At 42.5% G+C, this 24945-nt stretch overlaps 1 protein-coding gene across 1 annotated transcript; it reads left to right on the top strand.

Annotated features, from left to right (window-relative positions):
- The first annotated feature begins 152 nt into the window (after nt 1–152).
- fgf4 (fibroblast growth factor 4) lies at nt 153–23751 on the top strand. Its single transcript, XM_038294080.1, has 3 exons — nt 153–548; nt 2311–2414; nt 22358–23751. Exons 1-3 carry the CDS (start codon nt 200–202, stop codon nt 22532–22534), a joined length of 630 nt encoding a protein of 209 aa, XP_038150008.1. The 5' UTR covers nt 153–199; the 3' UTR covers nt 22535–23751.
- Nucleotides 23752–24945: the final 1194 nt, after the last annotated feature.

Raw genomic sequence — 24945 nt, 5'->3', positions numbered from 1 at the left:
GCTTTTCTCCGAGATAAGTTCTCTATTATTTGATCACAATGACGCGCTCCGCTGTTTGCTGCAGCCGGTGTTGGCTTTGGGGGTTTCTGAAAAGTGTGGAGCAGTGATGTAATGTGTGTGCTGGTATAAATATAGAGGCATGGCTGCTGCGGATCAATGTCGCCCAGGCGGTGAAGTCAGTGCGCCTGCAGGTCTGGGAATGACTCGCTGTTTTAGCGTCACCTCAGTGGGGGAGCGCGCGCCGGGAGGCGTCAGAGCTGACATGGGGTCCCTGTGCGCCCTGAGGACGCTCATGGTGCTGGGTTTGGTGACGGCCCTCGCGGGATGCGCCCCCGGTCTGAACCGGACGGCGGAGCGCTGGGAGGCCCTCTACTCGCGCTCTCTGGCGCGGATCCCGGGGGAGAAGCGGGAGGAGATGAGCCGGGACGGAGACTACCTGCTCGGCATTAAGCGGCTGCGGCGCCTTTACTGCAACGTCGGGATTGGATTTCATTTACAGGTTTTACCCAATGGCAGAATAACAGGCGTTCACAGCGAGAATCCTTACAGTAAGTGGTTTTTAATTTAATTATCATCCCCAACCGGAATCTGAAACTTTCCTTTTTCAACCTGTTGCTCAGTAACGCAGATTAAAGTATTTCATTCAGGCTGTAAAATCAAAACGTTTTACTGTTACATTTTATTCAGGATTAGTAAATTCTCAACACCACCTCAGCTTCACCTGATCGATTTCCATCCTAAAGAGGAGATGCTGCTCTGCTCATATTGATCCGCGCTGCTGGAAAACATCACCTCAAATAAGCGCAAACCTTTTGCGCCACAAGTGTAACCGGAGCTCGCTCTAATCCGGGCCTGCAGCCAAGCAGAACCCTAAAGTTAGGACACAGGCCGGGCTGGAAGGGCAGGTCACCCCGCGCTCCAGCACTGGCATGCCAGGGACCCCTTTAGATCTGCAGCCTGCAGGACTCTGATTGATGCACGTTTCCATGCGTCCAACGCTGCAGGGACCCATAGCTGGGTTTATTCTTCATTCTCATTTAAAACCAAAAACTCAAGAGTGTAAGAAAAAAAACCTCATCAGAAATAGTGATAAACAGAGCCGACATGTTTATTCCTCCAGTATAAATCTGCTGTTTAAAAAACACTTTTGTAGAAGTTAGAGGATCAACTTCAGCTTTTTACTCCAGTAAAAATGTTAAAGTAGCATTTTTAAAATTACTTAAAGTATAAAAATAAAAGTAATGCAGGAAAAACTGTTAAGGCCAGAAGCTTTACTGCTCTACTCTATTAAATTTTAATTCATTTTTCTACAGTTCTGGATGATAACTTCCTTAGACTTTATTTTCTTAGTTTTATAACTAATGGTAACAGAGTCCCTTTTAACTTTGCATCCTCTTGAAAAGCTATTAATTTTTGGTTTGTGGTGAGCAACAGGTTGGGGCAGCACCGAGCTCAACCACAAAGAAATGAATGTCTGAAAAAAATGTCTGAATGAAACTGATTATTTTGATGTTTTTTTTTGTGTTTTTAATACCAACAGGCCAGAATGAAAATGAGCTTAAATGAAACAGAACTAATGAGTCTATTTTTCGAATGTAAGGAGTAGAAAGTAAAAAAATAATGACTCCATTAAAATATAAATAGCCAACAGTTCTACTGAGGAAGGTAACAAAGTATTTGTACTTTGGGGGGTCTGCAACCTGCAGCTTCATGTGGCTCTTTGGACCCTCTGCAGTGGCTCTTAATAGTGGCTAAAATGTTTATAAAGAGCTAAATAATTTACTAAAAACTGGTACGGTCTTAAAAGATTCATTGTTTTTTTTTATAAGAAGGACATTAAAAGAAGCAGAAATATGTTTTTAGAGCCATTTTACTTTTAATTAGCTTGGAAATTATGTTTTTTCATTAATTTTTTTTTGGTTTGTATTTTAAAAGCAAAAAATACATACATTGTTGGCTAATTTCCTCTATGAGATAATAAAAAAGTAAATAGGTTGTTTTTCTACTTTTTGGCTGTAAACAGCTTTGACTTGGTCGGGTGAAATGGCTCTTTGGACATGAAAGGTTGCAGCCCTCCTGATCTATAGTATCTATAGAGTATCTGTTTTCATTAAAACATTGGAGTTTCTATGAACTAACAAAATATTATTAGAGCGAGTTCATTAGCTTTTTAAAAACAGTTTGCTTTAGTGCTTCTAAGGCTTTATTTGGTGACATAAAATGAGACATTTAGACTTCATGTAAAATCGATCTGTGACACATAGAACCGGAAAGGTTTCGTGGCCATAAGAGTGTTTGTGTTTTCTGAAGGTCTCCTGCAGATCTCTCCCGTGGAGAGAGGCGTGGTCACTCTGCTGGGAGTCCACAGTGGGCTCTTTGTGGCCATGAACCGGCGTGGAAAGCTCTACGGATCTGTGAGTTTACTCTGATACACATCTGATGACTGGATTCACACTTCCTGTACTTCTCCATTTGTTACTGCTTTATCAAACAGATGTCTTTGCTCAGGAAATCAGTTTATCAGTCCAGACCTTCAGTGATATGAATCCTAGTTATAATGCTTTGGGTGTAAAAATCATTAAACTTTAAGTTAATGAAAAAGGACGATTAGAGTCATGAACAAATATACAGCCGCAGGAGGAACACCTGATTAAAAACACAAACTTTCATTTATTCTGCAAGATTTAGCTATTGGAGTTTCTCTTTTCCCTGAATATTCATGATTATTAGGATTCATGACAAAAACCTTGACAATACTTAGAGATTGTTTCCTATTATATACTGTAATTAGATGCTCCTTGTCTAATTACAGTATAGATAGATGTCAACACATTTAAATAGACAAAGTTAACTCATTAGACACCTTTACTGAGATGTTAAAGAAGCTCAGCTTCTTTTCAGGTGAAAAAAACATGTATAAAATAGAATAGAATAATACAGAATAGAATAGAATAGATCTGCCCTTCATTGTGCCTCAGTGGGGAGAAAAATCAAATAGGTAAAACTGACTGGATAACAAGTGCACCTCTGAGGGAAGAAAAGGCTATGCAGTCATTGAAAATGACCTAAAGTGAAGTTTGGTAAAATATTGTGAAGTTAAGGATAAAAAGGCAGCCCATTGGTGGATGAAATTAAAAAGACCTTTATGTATAACAGCATGGATTTACTGAACCTTAAACGAGCAGGCATATAAAGGCACTGATGTATAAAAACACACTGAGCCGATGAAATCTGTGCAGTTGAGAGCTTGATGATAAACAACAACAGCTGGGAAAAAGCATGTGAGGCAGCAATCCCTTCGGTCTCTATTTCAGCCATTATGGGTGCTAGACTCTGAGGTTGAGCACCTCTAAAACCAACTATGCTAGCACTGCCTTATGGGTACTGAAATCCAATTCTATTCAGTTTATTTCTATGGCAAAAATTCACAACACATGTCATCTCAGGTCACTTTACAATTCACCAGATCATCCAGTCAGATTGCATCGACTCATCCAGTTAGTCACAATCAGAGAAACAGGACTACACTGAAAAACAGGCCAAGCTTCAATATCTAAAAAACAAAGGTGTTGATGGCAGCAGCACAGCTGATATTTCTCTCCAGGATGGAGTCACAGCCAAACAGGAACAGACCAGATGAAGCTACTATGAGAAAAAGCAGAGAGAGCAGAACGTTAGAGATTGAACTAACAGATTCTGCAGGGTGGGAGAATAGAGATAGAATGAAGCAGAATGATGAAAAAGGGGTCCCTATGTCCTCCAGCAGTCTAAGCCTATAGCAGCAGAACTATAGAGATAGCTCAGGATAACCTGAGCCACTCATAACAGAATCTTTGTTAACATTTATACTGTAGATCATCAACTGTGTTCTGAGCAGTTCATAACAGACTAATGGTGCATAAAGCACAGAGCTTATAAAAGTGACTACTCTTATGTATATATTGATATAATGTTACCATGGAGGCGCTCCAAGACAGAGACCAAGAGCAGCTCCTCTTTAAAATTTCACTGAATATGCCGCTTAAAACGACACAAATAAGACTTCAAACCCACATCTATGTTCGACAACGCCTGTTGAAACTATGCTCTCAAAATGTTTCATATCCCGACATTTTTGACCGTTTAAAAAGCTGTGGAGTGCTACGGACGGATCTCAACAACACAACAGCGGAACATAACTCCCGGAGGAAAAGATGTGCGAGACGGAGAAAGCAAGGATGCAGAGGGGGGCTAACTGTGAAGCTAAAGAGAAATCCCCACAGACCTCCACTTCCATCAATCCTGCTCTCCAACATCTGCTAGTTGGATAAAAAAAATGGATAATCTCCGACAGGAACTGTCATCAAAGAAGGAGATTAGTAACTGCTGCGCCATCATTCTGATGGAGTCATGGCTGCATCCAGCAATGCTATTAGCCTTGAGGGGCTAACGCTATACTGCGCTGATAGGAATAAAGAGCTAAGCGGTAAGATTCGGGGTGGTGGGCTCTGTGTTTACATCAACAACAGCTGGTGTATAAATGCTAGATCAGTCTCCAGCTTCTGCTCTCCAGACATTGAGTTTCTGACTGTTATCTGCAGGCCATTCTATCTGCCCAGAGAGTTCAGTGTGGTTAGCATCACTGCTTTTTATGTGCCCCCCAGCACTAACACTAAAGAGGCCATGAAGACTCTACACCAGAGCTCTCTGAGCTCCAATCCGCACACAGAGGGTGTTTTCATCATTGCTGGGGATTTTAACCAGGCTAACTTGAAGACTGTTCTCCCTCATTTTTACCAACAACCAGCAACTCAGGGTGAAAACACTTTAGACCTGGTTTACTCTGACATCAAAGATGCATTCAGAGCAGACCCCCCTGGCCCCACCTCAGGTCATCAGATCATCTCTCGGCCATGTTTATCCCTGCATATAAGCCCCAGCTGATCAGGGCTAAACAGTTAAAGAGGTCAGAGTGTGGTTTGAGGGCGCCATGGAGACACTCCAAGACTGTTTTAAATGCTCTGACTGGAACATCTTCAAGGTTGCAGCAACATATGACAACTTATTAAATATAGATGAGTATGCCATGACTGTGTCAGCCTACATCAACAAATACATTGAGGACATCAGCATCAAAAATAACATCACCATCTGAGCCAACCAACCACCCTGGATAAATGGAGAGGTTTGGAAATCGCTAGAAGCACCGAACTCCGCTTTCAAGGCTGGTGATAAAGAGGCACTGAGAACGTGTGCCAACTTAAGCCTTTCCATCAGATCAGCGAAGCAGAACCACAACCAGAAGATCCAGGATCTTTTCCACGATGACAGCAACACCAGGAGGATGTGGAAAGGCATTCAGATGTTCACAGACTACAACACACCCTCCCCCCCAGTAGATGCAGCAAACACTGACTTCCTAAATGAACTGAACAACTTCTTTGGAAGGTTTGAGTCACTAAACAGCCTCAAGCAGTGAAAGCTGTTCCACACCAGTGGGAGGAGGCACTAAACCTGGACGTAGCTGAAGTGAGGAAACTCTGAGGAGAGTCAATCCAAGGAAGGCCCCAGGGCCTGATAACATACCTGGGCAGGTGTATAAGGAGTGTGCAGATCAGCTGGCTGGTGTCCTCACAGACATCTTTAACACCTGGCTGGACCAATCCATAGTGCTAGCATGCTTCCAGTCTGCCTCCATTATTCCAGTCCCAAAGAAGCCTCAGGTCACCTCACTCAATGATTAGCGGCCTGTCGCTCTGACTCCCATCATGATGAAGTGCTTCCAAAGGCTGGTTAAAGAACACATCGTCTCCAGTCTGCCGCCAACATTCCACCCGTTCCAGTTCGCCTACCAACGGAACCGCTCCACTTAGGACGCCATCTCTGCTGTTCTCCATCTGAGCCTGGCACACCTGGAGGAGAAGAACATTCACGTGCGGATGCTGTTCCTGGACTTCAGTTCAGCTTTCAGCACCATCATCCCACAGCATCTGATGGGCAAACTGGAACAGCTGGGCTTCAATACACCCCTCTGCTATTGGCTGCTAGACTTCCTCACCAACAGACCTCAGTCAGTCCGGGTCGGACAGAGCGCCTCTGATGTCATCAGTCTAAGCCCCTCCCCTCAGGGCTGCGTCCTGAGCACCCTGCTGTTCACCCTGATGACACACGACTGCGTCCCATTGTTTAACCCCCAATCACATGGTGAAGTTTGCAGACGACACCACGGTGGTGGGCCTCATCAGAGACGACAACGACCTGGACTACAGAGAGGAGGTGGAGCAGCTGGTGGAGCAGAGATAACAGCCCGATCCTGAAGGTGGAGAAGATCAAGGAGATCATCTTGGATTTAACCCATCCCCTTGGGGAGCAGTGGGCTGCCATTGTGCGGCTCCCAGTGTGGGGTTAAGGGTCTTGCTCAGGGACCCCGGGTGCAGGCTTTGGGGATCGAACCGGGTACTTGCTACTTTCTCGGAGCACAAGCGCACTGCTCTGAGCACCAGGCCAACCGTACCATTTTACTTGTACTTTTGAGTTCTTTATTTGAATAAATGTTTGACTAAGTAACTTTTACTTGTAGTTGAGTACAATGTGACTATGAATATCAATACTTTTGCCCAAGTACTACTGCTGAGTACTTTGTCCACCACTGGCTAAAACAGTATAACTCTCCACGGGGCGCAGAACAAATACATATCTGTAGAGAAAACTAAATCTTCTAAACCTGAAATCAGGGAAACGCTTGAGTTTTCTGTTTCACAAGGAGAGTTTCCTCATCCTCTGTTTCTGTTGCCATAGTAACATCCTCCCAGAGCTAACCTGGCCGGCAGCAGGTTCTCTTCAGTAAACTCAGTGTGTCTCTGTCTCCGCTCTCCTTACAGCCAAAAAGATTGTTTTATATCCTGATTTAGTCAGATTTTTGTGAAAAAAAGTGATTCCCTAGGTTTGTTAGACAGATTAGCTTTTAAAAACAAACATTGCATGTTCGTTTGACCAGGATCTTATTAAAGAATGATCTGCATTAATTTACAGAGAATTCAATCTTTATAGGGAGAGGATTCTACAACTCAGTTGACAGGCCATAAGATTCTTTGTTTTTGGTTTGTTTAAAGGTGCAGTAGGAGTCCTTTTCTTACCATGTGGCTTAAAGATCTCCCCACAGCCCTTTTAGCAAGCAGTGAAATAGAAGGTCTGGAAGTGAAGCTACCGGACCGGAAACCCCGGCGGCCGGGGACCTAGCGACCGAAACCGACCGGTGACGTTATGCTCTGCTTCCCCCCGGTTGCCCGGTAAGGCACAGTATAACGTCACATCACCCATCACAGGTCCGCCGTGTCCAGGCTGCCGTGACCGGGTCAGGTTCGGTCGCTCAGTTCCCAGCCCCGGAGCTCACGCCTTGGTTCTGCCTTAGTCCAAACTGCACAATTAACACAGATATACCAGCATGTTCAAATGTAAACATGACAAAGCAGCCATAACCTCATCCCTTTGAAGGCGTCCAGAAGCCGTTTTACAAATCCAATCTTCAATTGTTTATACTCCATTCATCCACAAGGGTCCACAGATTAAAAATAATCCAGCATATTAGTAAAAAAAATATTACATGATGAGAGAATTGTTTTTTACGTCAGAAACATTAGCTCGTCATAACTAATGCTTAGCATCTTGCTAATACGACTTCCTTCCTCAAATGTTTGTCTGCGATGTTAAGAAAGAAGGGTCCGCATCTTTGGATGACTTGATTTGATTCAGGGACAGCCGCTGAAGTCTCACAAGTGCTCCTTACCTGTCAGGCAATGAAACACCGAGTAGTTATTCACTAAATTAAACTTTTTATATTTTAAGATTCATTTTTCTTTATAAAACATTTTACAGTTAAATAATTGCTCAATGAATTCTTTCACTAAAAGGGCACACCACACAAACACACACACACCGAACACACACAAACATATATATACATCATACATGTCTTTATTACTGCTGTTCAAAAAAGACCTATTATTTTCGAGAATAAAAACCTTAACTTTGAGTCATGTTTGAACCAATGCAGCTTGGTTTTAGTCTCACTATTATGTTATATTTTCAGAAACTAGAAGGTGTTAGCTTTCAAATGATGTATCAAACAACAACTGTAATTTGGACTTACAGTTGCTCAGTTATTTTCTTTTCCATTTGGGTATGCAAAATAGGCAAGGATTACCCAAAATTAGGTGGGTTTCATTAAAAGGCACATGGTCTTTATGAATTGTGATCGAACCTGCCTGCTTGGTTTTTGGTGCTTTTTAATGTAGTCTAAATGTTCTACTCAGGAAAAGCTGTTTGAGGAGACACTGCATGTTTTTACCAGAGTTCTTTCTGAACAGAGGTCACATTATACATTTTTAGGATGAACCGGATTGGACTACACTATATATTTTTTGTCAAGGAAAAATAAAAAACTTCCCTTTCTACTGGTGCAGGAGACACAATACACTCCCTGCACCCCCCCCCCTCCTTCACATTTTTCATTGTTAAGAAAATGATTCAAACTCCTCACTACTTTAACTAAAATCTGTTTATTTGCTTTAGACTGTTTTTGCAGAAGTATTCATCCCCTTGGAGCTGTGTGATATTGCAAAAACATTAAAATAAAGATTTTTTGTTGGTCATACTCAGATGAGACCACAAATAGGCCTCCTATGCTATGTTCAAAGTTCTGTGTAAGACGTCCAGAAGTTTTGACTGTAAGGATTAGCAGGGCACCAGGAACGCGTCCTTCCCATTGTGAACACGGTAGGGGCAGCATCATCCTTTGTGGATATGTTTCCTGGTCAGATAAGCTGAACCTCTTTGAAACCTTCATAAGTTGACTTGTAGAGACATATTTTAAAAGCCTGCCAGTGCTAAGGACTAGATGAAAATCAACAACACATTTTATAGATAAGTGAAACACAGATGAAAAACCAGGAATCATTTTCTTTCTGTAACAATGATGTGCAACATCACATTAATCCTAAAACAACTGTTATTGTAATAGAATGTAAGAAGATTAAAGGAAGATTAATGCTTTTATAATTCAAAGAACCACATTTCACTTTCAGAATGATAAATAGCATTGGTTTTTTTTACTTAGCTGAAGAGAAAACCCAGAATCCGACAGAGTTCTGAGATAAAGTCATTCTTCCTTTTACCCGATTAATTTCTTTGTGTCTTGTTTTGTACAATGGAGTATTAGGGCAAAGCTTGAGGGTGTTTTCTTTTTTTTATATGAGAATAAAATCAAAGAATAAGGGGAATAAATTAAAAAAATTAGGTGAATGAAGGCATCATACCACAACTAGAGGTGAGTATTGGCATGAGTGTTGCGATTCGATGCATGTCGCGATACTTGGGTCACGATACGATATTATCGCGATATTGCAGTATCACTATATATTGCCATATTTTCCCCAGCTATCAAAATCAAATGATGAGATAAAACAGCAAGTGCTGTATATTTTCATCAGAAAATATTGATTTGGTATTATTATCCATGTTGTTTGGGGTTTCTTCCACTGTGACTGCCTCAATACAGATTTGGTGCTGCACGCACAGTTAAAAGGCTCCACAGCACTTTCTGCCAGAGTGGTGGTGCAGAGGTAGCCCATTTTCCCATCAATGTTTTATGTAACAATTTTTTTTTTTGAAAATCGATACTAAGAAGTGAAAGATTGATATTATATCATGATATATCGCCAAAATGATTATTTCCCACACCCCTAACCACAACCCATTCAGAAAGAAATCATCAAGGTTATAGTCGTTTGTACAATCATTTCAAAGCTCTGATACTAGTAATAATTTAATGCTGTTGTGCTAAAAGACATTTCCTTTGGCATCGGTTTCACATTTTCTGTGAAACCGATGCCAAAGTATAACTTCAATAGGTGCTCAACTTTCCTCGTTTTAGGGAAGACAGGGCTGCTTTTAAAGGAGAAGTCCACTCATATTCAGAATCCAAACTTCTGAAAGTTCTTTAAATCTGAAATGATTCCATCCTGTTCAATAAATGATCAGTGTTTTTAATTCAGAGTAATTTTCATGTGAATGTGCTTTACTGGAGGCATCCATGTTTGTCAAAGAACAATACTGCCACCTACTGGTTTGTGACGTCACGGTGCGGTATCGGCTGTTGATCAAGTCCCAGTGCTGTATCTGGTGTTTGTCACAACGCGCTATTATCCAAGTCACCTTGAAAACATTCTTCTTCCAAATGTTGGCTACATATTACGTGTTTTTTCTCTGGCCAGAAGTTCGATGGCAAATCCTCCCTCTTCAAGTTGGTGATCCAACGACCAACCCGTCCGTGGAAGATCAGGAATCAGAAAGGTGGAATAACTCTTTTTGTCACTTTTACCTGATCCGATATTCCAACATCCAACCTCCATGCACGTGGGCATTGTCAGTTTCACTATAGCTCTGGTGAATTTCAATGGTGAAGTCCTCTGGAAATCTTCAATAATTGTTGTTGATTGCAGATGTGTCTAGTAGTTCCCATTGATTTTGCTTGCAAAGCGGGGAGAATGGCGCTAGGCTTACCACACCGTGACGTCACTGCTGGAAGATGGCAGGAGGGAGGGGTTACTATATTTGGGCAAAAATGGCCGCTCCCAGACTCAGTGATCGCATCGAAAAATATTGTTTTTATTATTTTTATAATAAACACTACATTCATTAAATCACTGCAAACATATTAGTTTTAGGTAAATAATGATCCATTGATTATTCCTTGCTGACCAGACATTTGCTTTGTCATAAATTGCAACTTATTCTCGTTTAAAAAAAAAAAATCTTTAGACTGGCCCTGATACTCCATCGTAGTTTTTCCAATACAGCTCTGGAAATAGATGTCCCAGACCTAGCTGATAGCCCAACAGCTACATAATGAAAATGATTCAGGGAGTAGGAGTGTATACAGAGATGAAAAGGAAGGTGAGAAAGAGAGAGGGGATAAGAACTAAGGGAGAGAGAGAAAGAGGGGTAAAGACAGGAAAGGATCCATGAAAAGAGAGATAATAAAACATTAAAACTAGACAGAATATCTACAGTAACTCCTAGAAGTCTGCTTCAAAACCCGAATGAGACGAGAAGAACAGAAAACAGAACATAACAGCAAAAAGCAGACAACAGGCAGCCAAAGTAAACATCAAGAAAAAATGACTTCAAAAATTGTGGGGGGAAAAGTGTGGGAAAGGACAGCAAGGTACGCTAGACCAATGAGATGGTAGGCATCTGTGAGCAAGTTGAAATGAGACACGACATGATGGCAGCATACAGTAGTAGCCATTTAATATTTCCCCACTTTCCTTGATGAGTCATTGGTTGGTCCTTGTTCGGTCATTGACTGGTCCTTGGCTAGTCCTTGGTTGGTCATTAGCTGGTCCTTGGTGGGTCATTGGTTGGTTATTGGCTGGTCCTTGGTTGGTCATTGGCTGGTCCTTGGTTGGTCATTGGCTGGTCCTGGGTTGGTCATTGGTTGGTTATTGGCTGGTCCTTGGTTGGTCATTGGTTGGTTATTGGCTGGTCCTTGGTTGGTCATTAGTTGGTTATTGGCTGGTCCTTGGCTGGTCCTTGGTTTGTCATTAGCTGGTCCTTGGTCGGTCATTGGTTGGTTATTGGCTGTGCCTTGGTTGATCATTGGTTGGTTATTGGCTGGTCCTTGGCTGGTCCTTGGTTGGTCATTGGCTGGTCCTTGGTGGGTCGTTAGCTGGTCCTTGGTTAGTCATTGGTTGGTCCTTGGCTGCTCCTTGGCTGGTCCTTGGTTGGTCATTGGTTGGTCTTTGGTTGGTCATTGGTTGGTTATTGGCTGGTCCTTGGTTGGTCATTGGTTGGTCCTTGGTTGGTCATTGGTTGGTTATTGGCTGGTCCTTGGTTGGTCATTGGTTGGTTATTGGCTGGTCCTTGGCTGGTCCTTGGTTTGTCATTAGCTGGTCCTTGGTCGGTCATTGGTTGGTTATTGGCTGTGCCTTGGTTGGTCATTGGTTGGTTATTGGCTGGTCCTTGGTTGGTCATTGGCTGGTCCTTGGTGGGTCGTTAGCTGGTCCTTGGTTAGTCATTGGTTGGTTATTGGCTGGTCCTTCGCTGGTCATTGGTTGGTCCTTGGCTGCTCCTTGGCTGGTCCTTGGTTGGTCATTGGTTTGTCATTGGTTGGTTATTGGCTGGTCCTTGGTTGGTCATTGGTTGGTCCTTGGTTGGTCATTGGTTGGTTATTGGCTGGTCCTTGGTTTGTCATTAGCTGGTCCTTGGTCGGTCATTGGTTGGTTATTGGCTGTGCCTTGGTTGGTTATTGGTTGGTTATTGGCTGGTCCTTGGTTGGTCATTGGCTGGTCCTTGGTTGGTCATTGGTTGGTTATTGGCTGGTCCTTGGTTTGTCATTAGCTGGTCCTTGGTCGGTCATTGGTTGGTTATTGGCTGTGCCTTGGTTGGTTATTGGTTGGTTATTGGCTGGTCCTTGGTTGGTCATTGGCTTTTCTACTACCATTCCTTTTTAAACATCAACATTTGTTCTAAAATAGTCTTTCACAATTTGTGGACTTTATGATCTGCAGAGAATGGGGTTGGGAATTGATAGGACTTTCACGATTCCGACTCTGTTATCGATTCTGTGAAACGATTCCATTCCTTATCGATTCTCTTATCGTTTCTGTGGTTATTGCCTGGTCCATGGCTGGTCCTTGCTTGGTCCTTGGTTGGCCCTTGGCTGGTCTTTGGCTGGTTCTTGGCTGGTCTTTGGCTGGTCCTTGGTTGGTCATTGGCTGGTCCTTGGTTGGTCATTGGCTGGTCCTTGGTTGGTCCTTAATTGGTCCTTGGCTGGTCCTTGGCTAGTTCTTGGCTAGACCATGGCTGGTTCCTGGCTGATCCTTGGCTGGTCCTTTTTTGGTCATTGCCTGGTCCATGGCTGGTCCTTGGTTGGTCCTTGGTTGGCCCTTGAATGGTTCTTGGCTAGTCCTTTGCTGGTCCTTGGCTTTTTCCTGGCTGATCCTTGGCTGGTCCTTGTTTGGTCAAATGCTGGTCCTTGGCCTGTCCTTGGCTGGTCCGTGGTTGGTCATTGGCTTGTCCTTGTCTGGTCTTTGGCTGGTTCTTGGCTAGTCTTTGGCTGGTCCTTGGTTGGTCATTGGCTGGTCCTTGGTTGGTCCTTGGCTGGTCCTTTGCTAGTCCTTGGCTAGTTCTTGGCTAGACCTTGGCTGGTTCCTGGCTGATCCTTGGCTGGTCCTTGTTTGGTCATTGCCTGGTCCATGGCTGGTCCTTGGTTGACCCTTGGCTGGTCCTTGGATGGTTCTTGGCTAGTCCTTTGCTGGTCCTTGGCTGGTTCCTGGCTGATCCTTGGCTGGTCCTTGTTTGGTCATATGCTGGTCCTTGGCTAGTCCTTGACTGGTCCTTGGTTCGTCATTGGCTGGTCCTTGGTTGATCCCTGGCTGGTCCTTGGTTTGTCACTGCGCGTCCTTGGTTGGCCCTTGGCTGGTCCTTGGATGGTTCTTGGCTAGTCCTTTGCTGGTCCTTGGCTGGTTCCTGGCTGATCCTTGGCTGGTCCTTGTTTGGTCATATGCTGGTCCTTGGCTAGTCCTTGACTGGTCCTTGGTTCGTCATTGGCTGGTCCTTTGTTGGTCCCTGGCTGGACCTTGGTTTGTCATCGGCTGGTCCTTGGCTGGCCCCTGGCTGATCCTTGGCTCATCCTTGTTTGGTCATTGGCTGGTGCATGGCTGGTCCTTGACTGGTCCGTGGCTGATCCTCGGCTCATCCTTGTTTGGTCCTTGGCTGATCCTTGGCTGGCTCTTGGTTGGTCATTCACAAGTCCTTGGTTGGTCATTGGCTGTTCTACTACCATTCCTTTTTAAACATCAACATTTGTTCTAAAATAGTCTTTCACAATTTGTGTACTCTGTTATCGATTCTGTGAAACGATTCGATTCCTTATCGATTCTCTTATCGTTTCTGTGAAACAATGAACTTGGTAAGTGCACCGTGAAATTCATTTATCTTTGCCTGGGGCATTCTATTTCTGCCTGCTTCTGCGAAAACAAAAGGCAGTGAACAGGAGCTGCCAGTCTCTGAGCCAGCCAGGCTACCCATCTCGTCACAGTCAACTAAATCTAATGGAGAAGGCATCAGTTTAATGAAAAAGCATTACTGTATGATTTCAAGAAATAAATTAATCTCCCTCTCTCGCTCCCTCAACTGTGGATCAACTTCGTAGCATGTTTAATAACACCAAAGAGAGGTAGGAAATGGTTCATTTCCAGAAATGGCATCTGATTTACTAGGAACCACATTAAGCACAGCCAGTGATATAAAACTAGCTACTAACCACCAGAGTTTCCTTCCATGCTGGTCGTAACTTTAGCTTCTGTCTGGAAGCATCAAAAACACGGCATTCATTCAAATTTATGCCATGTTGTGTGCGCAGGTTTTTCTGCATGTTGGATGTATTTCCTCCCACGGATGTTATTGTTGCCTTGTTGCCAGTGTCTTGTTGCCATCTTTCTCTCCATTAACATGAAGCCAGTCTCTCGATTGCTGCAACTGTTTTTGTTTTGCTTTACTAGACTTACACTTGGTCACGTCGTACTTGCTTACCGAATGTCGTGTGCTTAACTTGCATAAAAAACGTGACTTAAGTTATGCTGCCCAGTGCTGGGCTCTGGTGCTGCATGGAACCGTTAAGAGAATCGTTAAGCGAGCTGCCAAACAGTGCCATGGAGTTGGAACACGGAACAGGTTCTGAACAGGAACTAATTTTCGATTCCCATCCCTAACAGAGAACCGTCATTTCCTGGTCCGACCCTGTAATTCAGTTAAGGGGGAGTCAGAGTAAAAAAATATTCAAGAGGCGGTCACTCAAGTAGCTGGAAGTTGGAGGGGATATTGCTGGTAGCAGACATGGGCAATGTGGAGTGAACAAGTCATCTCCATGTCATGTATTTGTTCTACCCAGCCACTGAAGCAGGTGAGTCCAATCTTCACCGTGAATTAACCTGTGCAGATTGGACTCACCTGGTTAATTGGCTGGGTAGATTAAATACATGACATGGAGATGACTTGTTGACTCCAAATTGCCCATGTCTGGCTGGTAGTCACAGGGTAGTAGGCTGCCATTCGGCAGGCAAGTGCTGTTTTGAATGGCTGCTACTGTATGGGACATTTATTACAAGAGGAGTAGTGAGTGTTCTCCAACTCCAGGCCCTCCTTATGATCCTCACTGTGCAAACCCTCTTCTAACAGTTTAATGACTGTCATGACTTTATAGCCAGGTAAAGGTGCCATCTCCAGTGTCTCCCACTGATGAGCAAGGCTAGTCAGTTCTTTCTGTGAGGTTGAAATTGTGGCACGCTCATCAAATTTGACAATTTGGCAAGGCATTTGCTAAGTTCTCCCAGACCTATTTTAGGGAGTGCTTTATCCCTGATGTGAGGAAAGTTTCTTTGGTCCATGCAGGTAAAGTCTGAGCAGAGCACTGCACAAGCGACAGTGGACACTCTCTGTGATGTTGAGGATTACATTAGGATTTAGGATTAGGATTAGCATTTAGATATTACTAATAATAAAGATTTTACATAATTGCCAAGGTTAGAGCTATAGGTAGTCATATCATGTCTCAATGGGAAATCATCTAACGGGGGAATAGTAATGAATGGTAAATGGTAAATGGCATGTACTTATATAGCGCCTTTTTTCAAGTCAGGTAACTTGACCAAAGGGCTTTACACTACATTCATTCATGCACACACTCACACACTGATGGTGGCAAGCTACGTTGTAGCCACAGCTGCCCTGGGGCTCACTGACAGAAGCGGGGCTGCCGTACACTGGCGCCACCAGGCCCTCTGACCACCATCAGTAGACAATGCAGGTGAAGTGTCTTGCCCAAGGACACAACGACAATGAAAGTCAGAGCCGGGGCTTGAACCGTCAATCCTTCGATTTCAGGTCAAACTCCTACATCCGACGCCACTGTCGCCCTCAACCTATAGTAAATCCAAGGTTGGAAAACACAAACGTTCATGTTTGAGCTGGGATAGGTAACTACAAGCCAGCAACAGACAGAAAAATCCAACAACACAATCACTTCGTAGAATAATGCTGTAGTGTCAAGAACGCCAGTATTCCAGCTTAGAGCCATTTCTGTCTGATGGTAGTGTTTGGTGGTGTTCATGTCACCAGGTGCATGTTGTTGCTCTACTGTAGAAATGGTTCTGTAAGTTCTCCCAAATGCTCTACTTCTCCTGAAGCACCAGCAGGAGTGATGTCATCACCATCACCACATCTGAATAGCAAACATATGCTAACAGTGTTCTTCCGCTCACTGACCAGAGACCTTTGGGCTCTCTGCGCATCATACTGTGTTTTAACTTTAAACACAAACACAAAATTTTAGTACAAATATTCTTAGAAGAATACAGACCAAACGGCCCACGGGTCAGGACCCCCGAGGATGGTCCCAACATGACCCAGACAGACCATGCCCTAACCACACACCCCACCCACCCATTCCCAGGGAGGGAGAAGGGGTCAGCCCTTGTGTCTTTTCTGTGTACCTGTCCTCTATGTGAGCATATGATGATTTTATTTATTAGTTTTATCAGTTGGTGAAATTAATCTTAAAGGTTGGCAGAGATATTAACATTTCTATGGTTATTGTATTTGTTATCGCTGATGTTAATTATTAGATTCACAATCTAAAATGAAGAAATGTGGAAAAGACACTATATAGATTGATACTCATGCTGGCGGTAAGGACATCCTTTTTGGCTGATTACTAAAATTAGTGTGTAAGTTTGCCAAAACAATGTCGTACTCCGTAATGTTCTCTGGTCCCCTCCCTGATCTGACCAGTGATGACATGTTTAGCCGCATGTCGTCATTCAACCACTGGTTGTCTAGGTGGTGTCCTGAAAACAACATGGGCTACATTAAGAATTGGCAATCCTTTTGGGGAAAGCCTGGTCTGATTCGGAGAGACGGCATCCATCCCACTTTGGATGGTGCAGCTCTTCTTTCTAGGAATCTGGACGAGTTTATTAGTTCTCCAAGACCTGACAACCCAGGAAGCAGAGTCACATTTTAACCTACCTCTCTAGCGTCTCTACTGCTACCCACTCATTACTCTTTCCAGACAGTGCCTTGCCCACAACCAAAATCAAGTAAATTAGAAAAGATTCCCAAGGGAGTAAATCATGATAATCTTATAAAAATAACTCCAATTGGGAAAAAATTAAAATGATAAAATATTGCTTATTGAACATAAGATCTCTTTCCTCGAAAAGTCTGCTAGTTAATGACTTGATTTGTGATAATCACATTGATTTATTTTGCCAGAAACTTGGCTGCAGCAAGAGGATTATGTGAGCATAAATGAGGCAACTCCTTCTAGTTATTAAAATTTTCGCATACCCAGAAAGTGATTCATTGATTGACTTTATTAATCTCACAGTAGAGTAATTTACTTGTACATTATCTCAAATTATCAAAGAGGATATACTAAAGGTAGAAAAAGGAGCATGTATAAAGTATATGGAGCAATCTTTCAGTCTGACTTACTGATTACTCAAAAGGCAGTTAATAATTAAAACTCTTTTGAAGATTTAACCCTTAGTTTTCACTAATCCAAATTGCAAAGCCAGAAAACCTCTTCTTTATGTAACTTTGTATTGTCCACCAGGTCCTTACTCTGAATTTTTTGTTGTTGTTTTTCTGGCTTTTTTTAGAGTTTCTGATTTGTAGTTGAATGCTATCAGGGACTTCATAGCAGAGGATTTTAATATCCATGCTGACATTGAAAGGTGATAGTTTAAAAGCAGCCTTAAATTGGCTTTGTTCAAAATGTGAATAGTCCCACACATTCTCATCTTCATATTTTGGACCTTGTGCTGACATATGGCATAGAATATAAAGAAATAACAATATTTCCTCCTAACCCTGTCCTCTCTGACCTTTAATAATAATAGAACTTCTCCACACACTGCTTTTTTAAACATATATACATCACACTGTACAGAATAAAAATTCTTCACACAGCTTCTCTTTTTCTTTATTTTCTTTATATAACACTGCACGCTCTGATTCTCTTTTTAATATATATCACACTGTACATATTGAACCTTTTGTCGGCTTGTTTCATCATATCCACAAAGTCTTCATCCTCAATGGTCCCTGCAGTGAGGCCAGAACGCCCAGTCCACTTTGCCATTGAGTTCTCCAGGGCTTTCTGCTCTTTGGAGTCAGGTTTTTACGGTGGGGGGGGCTCCCAACATCTTTGCAACAGACTTCCCTTCCTTCCCTGACCTCTGATTTGGCTGTGGTGTCACTTTATCAGGTATCTATTTGGGAGGAAGAAATGTAAACGATTAATATACAGTGTATCAGTAGAGGATCTTTCTTCTATCACAGAGAGATAGACAGATACAGGCACAGGAAGACACACACAGTCACATGCATGCACGCCCATGCATACAAACACACACATACATGCGCACCCGCGCACACACATATACATTAACATTCATGTGCCTGTGTGCGCACACACACCGGTTCCCACTACTACAGGCCCACCCGTTCCTTACCTTACTCCATATGGCAGCATGTCGGCACCTCAGATATTGCTTGAGATTCGCTCTGTGACTCTTTGGTGGCGTCCTTCCTCCGGTGTTTTCCTTTGCATCGTAAACGAAATGGCTCCATACATCCAGGCGTTGTGTAACAAACCACACACCGGTATCTGCAATAACTGCAAAGTTGAGCTAGGAGTATAAACCCTATGCTGCTGCTGACTGAGCGGCGCGAGGGACTGTGGGACAGGCGCCCTGTAGGGACAAACCGCGCAACAACGCGTAATCTTCTATGAAGCTCAAGGAACACTTATATCATCAATTACATATTAATTATAAACCATTACATTAATACATACTTAATGTCCATTCGTCAATGGATCGTAAATTTTGTCTGTCTTAGTCTCGTTGACGAAAATCATTTTTTATTTTCGTCATTTTTATTTTCTGGAAACAATTTTTGTGCATTATCATCATTGTCATGGGAAAAAGGGGCGTTGACGAAATATTTTTGTCATCTTCATTGTTGACGAAATTAACACTGGAGGAGAATAAGATTAATTGTGGATTTTTCTTTTAATCCAGTTGCCAACCTCACCCAGAGCCATAGCTCTGCTGATCTGTCTATCCCACCTGCTCTTAGCAATAATGATTTTATGGGATTGTTTATAAATAAGATTAATTGATTTTGTCAAAGCTCAGAACAGAGGGCCCAGTATTCATGAAAAAAAATAATGGGATTACTCAAAAAGTGTTTATTTAAAAAGGGATCTGTGGTAACGGCTGCTAAGGCGTCTAAGGCAGGAACCTGGTAATGAGGTTGATTCCAGTCGGTCAGCTGACAAGACGTAGGGGTTGCCGCACACAGAGTTCCAGACGCTAAAGCCTTGAAGACTACAGAACTGGCAGGAGATCAGATCCAAGCATAAGAAGGAAGACAGGATAATCCAGAGCGTGAAGTTAAAGCAGGTGTCAAGGACGTGCTAAGGATTCAAAACCAGAAGAAACAAGCAGCATCCAGCAGGAGTCCAAAGACAGGTCAGACAAACAGATCAGATGGGAATAGGCAGGCTCAGTGGTTCAGAGGCAGAACTGGTCAGGATCAGGTAATCAGGAACTATGAGGTAACACTGACACAGTTCCCCCACTGGCTTGGTAACACTGGCTTACTGGCTCTTACCTGATGAGACTGGTTCATGAGCAATGTCCTTAGTGTCTCGGGCTAAAAAATTATCTGGCCCTGATGACATGTAGCAGGCAGCTTAAATAGAAGCAAGAACAGTTTGATCAGATGAGCAATAATGAGAAACCAGGTTACCAGAGTTAGACAGGTGAATCAAATGAGTATGCTGTGGAAGTTCAGTCATCCAGGTCAGAGTCATTCCGAAAAAGTTAATAAACAATCCCCTGGATTTTGTTTCCAAGTTTGAAGACGTTTCGCTTCCTATCCGGGAAGCTTTTCAATTCAAAATGTCAGAATTAGCATTGAATTCCAGGCTTTGTAGAGTAGCCCAAAACAAAGCCTTGATTTGGCTTAGAAAACATGCAAATTGAACCGGAAGAACGGGTCCACCCCTTTGGAATGGGGAGTCTTTGAGATCTCAAGACAGACAATGGGATAGCTTCAAAAGCTTTTATTAAAACAATGATCGTTTGTGGATCAGCAGGAGCTGAGGCTGGGGCGTCTATGGCCGGAAAGTCTGTTTTTTTAGTTCAGTCCCTGCCCAGAGAACGAGGATATTTCCAGTTGGTCGGCTGACAAGGCGCAGCGGGCACTGTTAGAGAGTTCCACATGCGGAAGCCTAGAAGGCTGCAGAACTGGCAGGAGATCAGATTCAAGCAAACGAAGGAAGACAGGATAATCCACGGGGTGAAGTAAAGAGACAGATTCAGGTTCAGTCCAGAGAAGAATCCAACAGGAGTCCGGAGACAGGTCAGGCAAACAGATCAGACAGGGGCAGACAGGCTCCAAAGTCAGAATAAAGAAATGGGTCAGGATCAGGCAATCAGAACACTATTAGTAATGCTTGAAAACTCCCAATACCAAAGGCTCAAGAATAATCTGACACTGATGACTAGAACCAAGGGGTTAAAAAAGCAGTGATGAGAAACATGGCAGAGCTAGACAGGTGAATGAAATGACCAACCAAGCCTTCCATCAGGACCAAAATCATGACAAATAACATTTCTGAGGAGCTTCAGCAGCAGTACCGTTGTCTCAGATATCAGATATGTAGTCCCCACCCAGCAGTTATATTAGAATATTAGAATCTGTCCTTAAATATAAGCCAGATCCATTTATACACAGACAGATAAATAAGCCACATATCTGACTCAATAACAATTTAACAACTATTTACATTAATTTCAGACAGAACTATTCACATACTTGTATTATATTAAACCTAACTTCCAATATTCACCACTGTTTGGCGCCATTTCCCTTTTTCCCCTGAGCACAGAGCAGCCGGCTTGCTTGACATTGAATCACGGAATACCCAGGGCTACGGAAGATACAGCAGACCTGTCCTTCAACTCGGGCAAAAAGAAGGCTGCATTTGTCGGCAATCTGAACAGACCTTGAATCACCTTGGATGTAATCGGCCTACGAATTTAGCCTTCGTAGGACGCAGCCACTAGATTCGAACTCAGCACCTATCTCTCCTATCCTGGCTTCTCTTCATTGGCTTCCTGTTAAATCAGAATAGAATTTAAAATCCTCCTTCTCACATATAAAGCCTTAAATGGCCAAGCTCCATCTGATATCAGAGATCTGATTGTTCCTTATGTTCCTAACAGAGCACTTCGCTCTCAATCTGCAGGTTTACTAGTGGTTCCTAGAATTTCTAAAAGTAGAATGGGAGGCAGATCTTTTAGTTATCAGGCTCCTCTCCTGTGGAACCAACTACCAGTTTTAATCCGTGAGGCAGACACCCTGTCTACTTTTAAGGCTAGGCTTAAAACTTTCCTTTTTGATAAAGCTTCTAGTTAGAGTGGCTCAGGTTATCCTGAGCTATCTCTATAGTTGTGCTGCTATAGGCTTAGACTGCTGGAGGACATAGGGACCAGTTTTTCATCATTCTATTTTCATTCTATCTCTATTCTCACAAGTTTATGTTCTCTCTGCATTTTCTTTCTCATAGTAGCTTCATCTGGTCTGTTCCTGTTTGGCTGTGACTCCATCCTGGAGAGAAATATCAGCTGTGCTGCTGCCATCAACACCTTTGTTTCTAGATGTTGGAGCTTGGCCTGTTTTTCAGTGTAGTCCTGTTTTTGTGGCTCAAAGAATTAGCTTGGAGCGTGTCTGATTGGCTGTGTCTTTCCTGGATGGGGTTATCTGTGGAGGTGTTAAACATATTTTGATGATGGAACAGAAGAATGTGTTTACAACCTTTATAAGGTTTCTTGTATTTGCCTCCTAAACAAACTAAGGTAGAGGTTAGAGCCTGCTTCATAAAGACTAGAGCAAAATAGCTCTAGATTAATATCTGCATTTATTGGCATGCAGTCGAAGAATGCACATCAAAACATTTTGGTCCTTAACCAGTAGACAAAAAACAAAACACAACACAACAGGCTCAGAATCCAGTGTCCAGCCCCACTTGCCTCATTCAACTTTTCACAATCAGATTTTTTTGTGTAAAGTCAGACTGAAAAGGCTGCTTCACAATAATAACCCTGCAGTCAGAAATAACACAATTGTTTGATAGAAATCACAACAACAATGCAAACCAAAAATGTCTTGGCCTCTTTGTTTCATTTCTGCCTTCCTTCACACAATTAGCATTTTCTAAAGAATCTCTTTTCTGTTGCAGTTACACTACAGTGACGAGTGCAAGTTCAGAGAGAAGCTCCTGGCCAACAACTACAACGCCTATGAATCGGTAGTCTACCCGAGGATGTTCATTGGCCTCAGTAAGAATGGCAAAACTAAGAGAGGAAACAGAGTGTCTCCGGCTATGACAGTCACACATTTCTTGCCCAGAATCTAAATGAACGTCACAACAATAGTGAACGTTGGGGTGGGAGAAAGCGGGGGGCTTCTCCAAGCTATGATGCACTTTCATTTAAAGCTTTTTGTAAGTGTATCGTATTTGATATTTTATTATGTACATTTTCAGTTGTTTTTATTTATGTTTTACATTTGTTTTGTATTTTTATAGGAGTGGATGTATTTTCACTGAGGGACAGTCAATATACTTAACATTTTATTTATGTTTTCATTTCTTATTTATCAGACATATGCTGCTACAGAGTGAAACCCTATCTTTCGATGTATTCTTTGCACAGCTTGAAAAACGAATAAGTTATCATTGAAAGGGCTGAAATGTTTGATGTTTTTCTATTGGGAGTGGGTGGAAAAGGAAATTTGTCAGAAGCTTTGTATGCAAAATAGAAATTAAAAGTAATGCGGCACTTTTTGTGAAGCAGGTGAAAAATCATGCTTCTCCTTTTCTAATCGGAGGTGGATCTGGAGGAGCTTTAGAAAAAGGTTTATAGAACACATCTTAGCAGAAAATCAGACACAGCATTTCCTGCATTCACCTCGCATTCTTCAGGTTTGTTTACATTGTTCCTCCACGTACCAATATTCTGGTGGACTCTAGAGGGCAGTGTAGGGACAGACCGCAAGCATACATCATCCCTCAGCTGTTTCCAGCATTTTCAGTGCCTCTCTGTGTCACCCAAAAGTAACTTCTTTCCAAAAGTTTCACAATCTGTAGATGGTGATGATATTTATGGGCCAAATCATAGATGTTAATAGATGTTTTTATATATGAACCCCCGTCAGTAGGAGTTGTTTTTTGTCCACTATGTTTTTCCACATTGAAATGTTAAAATTCTTTCATCAGAGTGGTGCAGAAATGTCAGGCTGTGCTGAGGAGCATGGATGCTAAAATGACATAATTAGGCCTTGCAGAGATGTCACGCATAAACCAACCTTTAGCTTTGCTATAACCTGACAAGCTCTTCCTTTGAGGAATACACCATGCAGGTGGTTAGAATCAGCTGATTTAATGTTCTGACTTTCCTTCCTATCAGGCATATCTATACTAATTTCTCCAGACTTCTTTTAAATCTTTGCTGCAGTAATTTTACAGATAAGTACCATTTGCTTTTACCCGTGTTAGACGTAGAACCAAAGCTGCTGCTACAGAGCCTTTGAAAATATCACGTTAAAACATAAGTTGAACTTTTGAAGAAAAAAAAATCAGTGGAGAACAATTTTGTAAATAGCTGACATTGAGACTTATTTGAGTCAGATAGAAGGTGCTTGATTATTATGATTAATTAAGAACAGTAAGACCTTTTAAACATTACACAACTAGTCCAGGGTCAAAAGTTTGAGGTATCTTAGACTAAAACCCGGATTGGGTTTAACTTTAAAAGTTAAACTTTATTGAAGAATGATTTGGGAAGTAAAATTATATACAACAGAGAAGGAAAGGGAGGTGAATGTCAAAGCTCAGAACAGAGGAGCCAGTATTTAAGGCAGACATATCTAAACCAGTGTTTTTATTTAAAGTGATAAAAATCTGCAGAGAACAGCGTGGGCGTCTAAGGCAGGAACCTCTGTTCTCAATGTTTAGTCCGTGCCCAGAGGACGAGGTTAGCTAACAGGCAGGGAATCAGGTCCGAGCAGACAAAGGAAGGCTGGATAATCTAGAGGGCGAAGCCAAAGTTGGTTTCAAGGAGGTTCCCAGGATTTAGAACCTGGAGATCAGGGATTCAGAAAAGTGTCAGGAAGCAGTTCAAGGTTACATAAACAGTCAGAATCAAGCAAGATTCTGAGGACAGGTCAAGCAAACAGATCAGAACGTAAACAGGCAGGCTCAGAGGTCAAAAGGCAGGACGGGTCAGGATCAAGCAATCAGAAAACACTAATACTCGCTAGGAGACTCTCACCGAATAATTTGGCACTGGTGACTGGAAGCAGGCAGGTTAAATAGAGAGTGGAGCAGGTGATACAGATGAGCGGTAATGAGAAACTGGGTGGAGCTAGCAGGGGAATGAAATGGACAATAAAGCCTGTCATCCGCCCCCGAAATCATGACAATGAGAAAAAAAGAGGGGAGGGAAACTAAAGCCCTGAACACCCCAGATGTGTCTGAGATTTTAATCTTTTCTTAATCTTAATCAGGTTTTTTTCACTTCTGTCTCTGTGCTATACACATATTAAAACAAATTCCCACATTCGACTTGGACACATTGAGACAAGCAAAGCTCCACTTAAGGAGTCTGTGCAGCATCTAGAACCAGAACAGATAGATAATGTCCATCTATTGAAAACATAATGAGCTCTATGTGTAAAGAAAAGACAAACGCAGCAATAAACGGTGTGGGACGGTTTCTATGGTGACCGAGGGAGAGAGGTGATTCCAAGAGAGATCTGGGAAGTTTA

Source organism: Cyprinodon tularosa, unplaced genomic scaffold (genome assembly GCF_016077235.1).
Source record: "Cyprinodon tularosa strain WSP-4 unplaced genomic scaffold, ASM1607723v1 ctg1095, whole genome shotgun sequence".
Lineage (NCBI taxonomy): Eukaryota > Metazoa > Chordata > Actinopteri > Cyprinodontiformes > Cyprinodontidae > Cyprinodon > Cyprinodon tularosa.
Note: the sequence above shows the minus strand (reverse complement) of the source record. Positions and strands in the feature narration are given on the sequence as shown.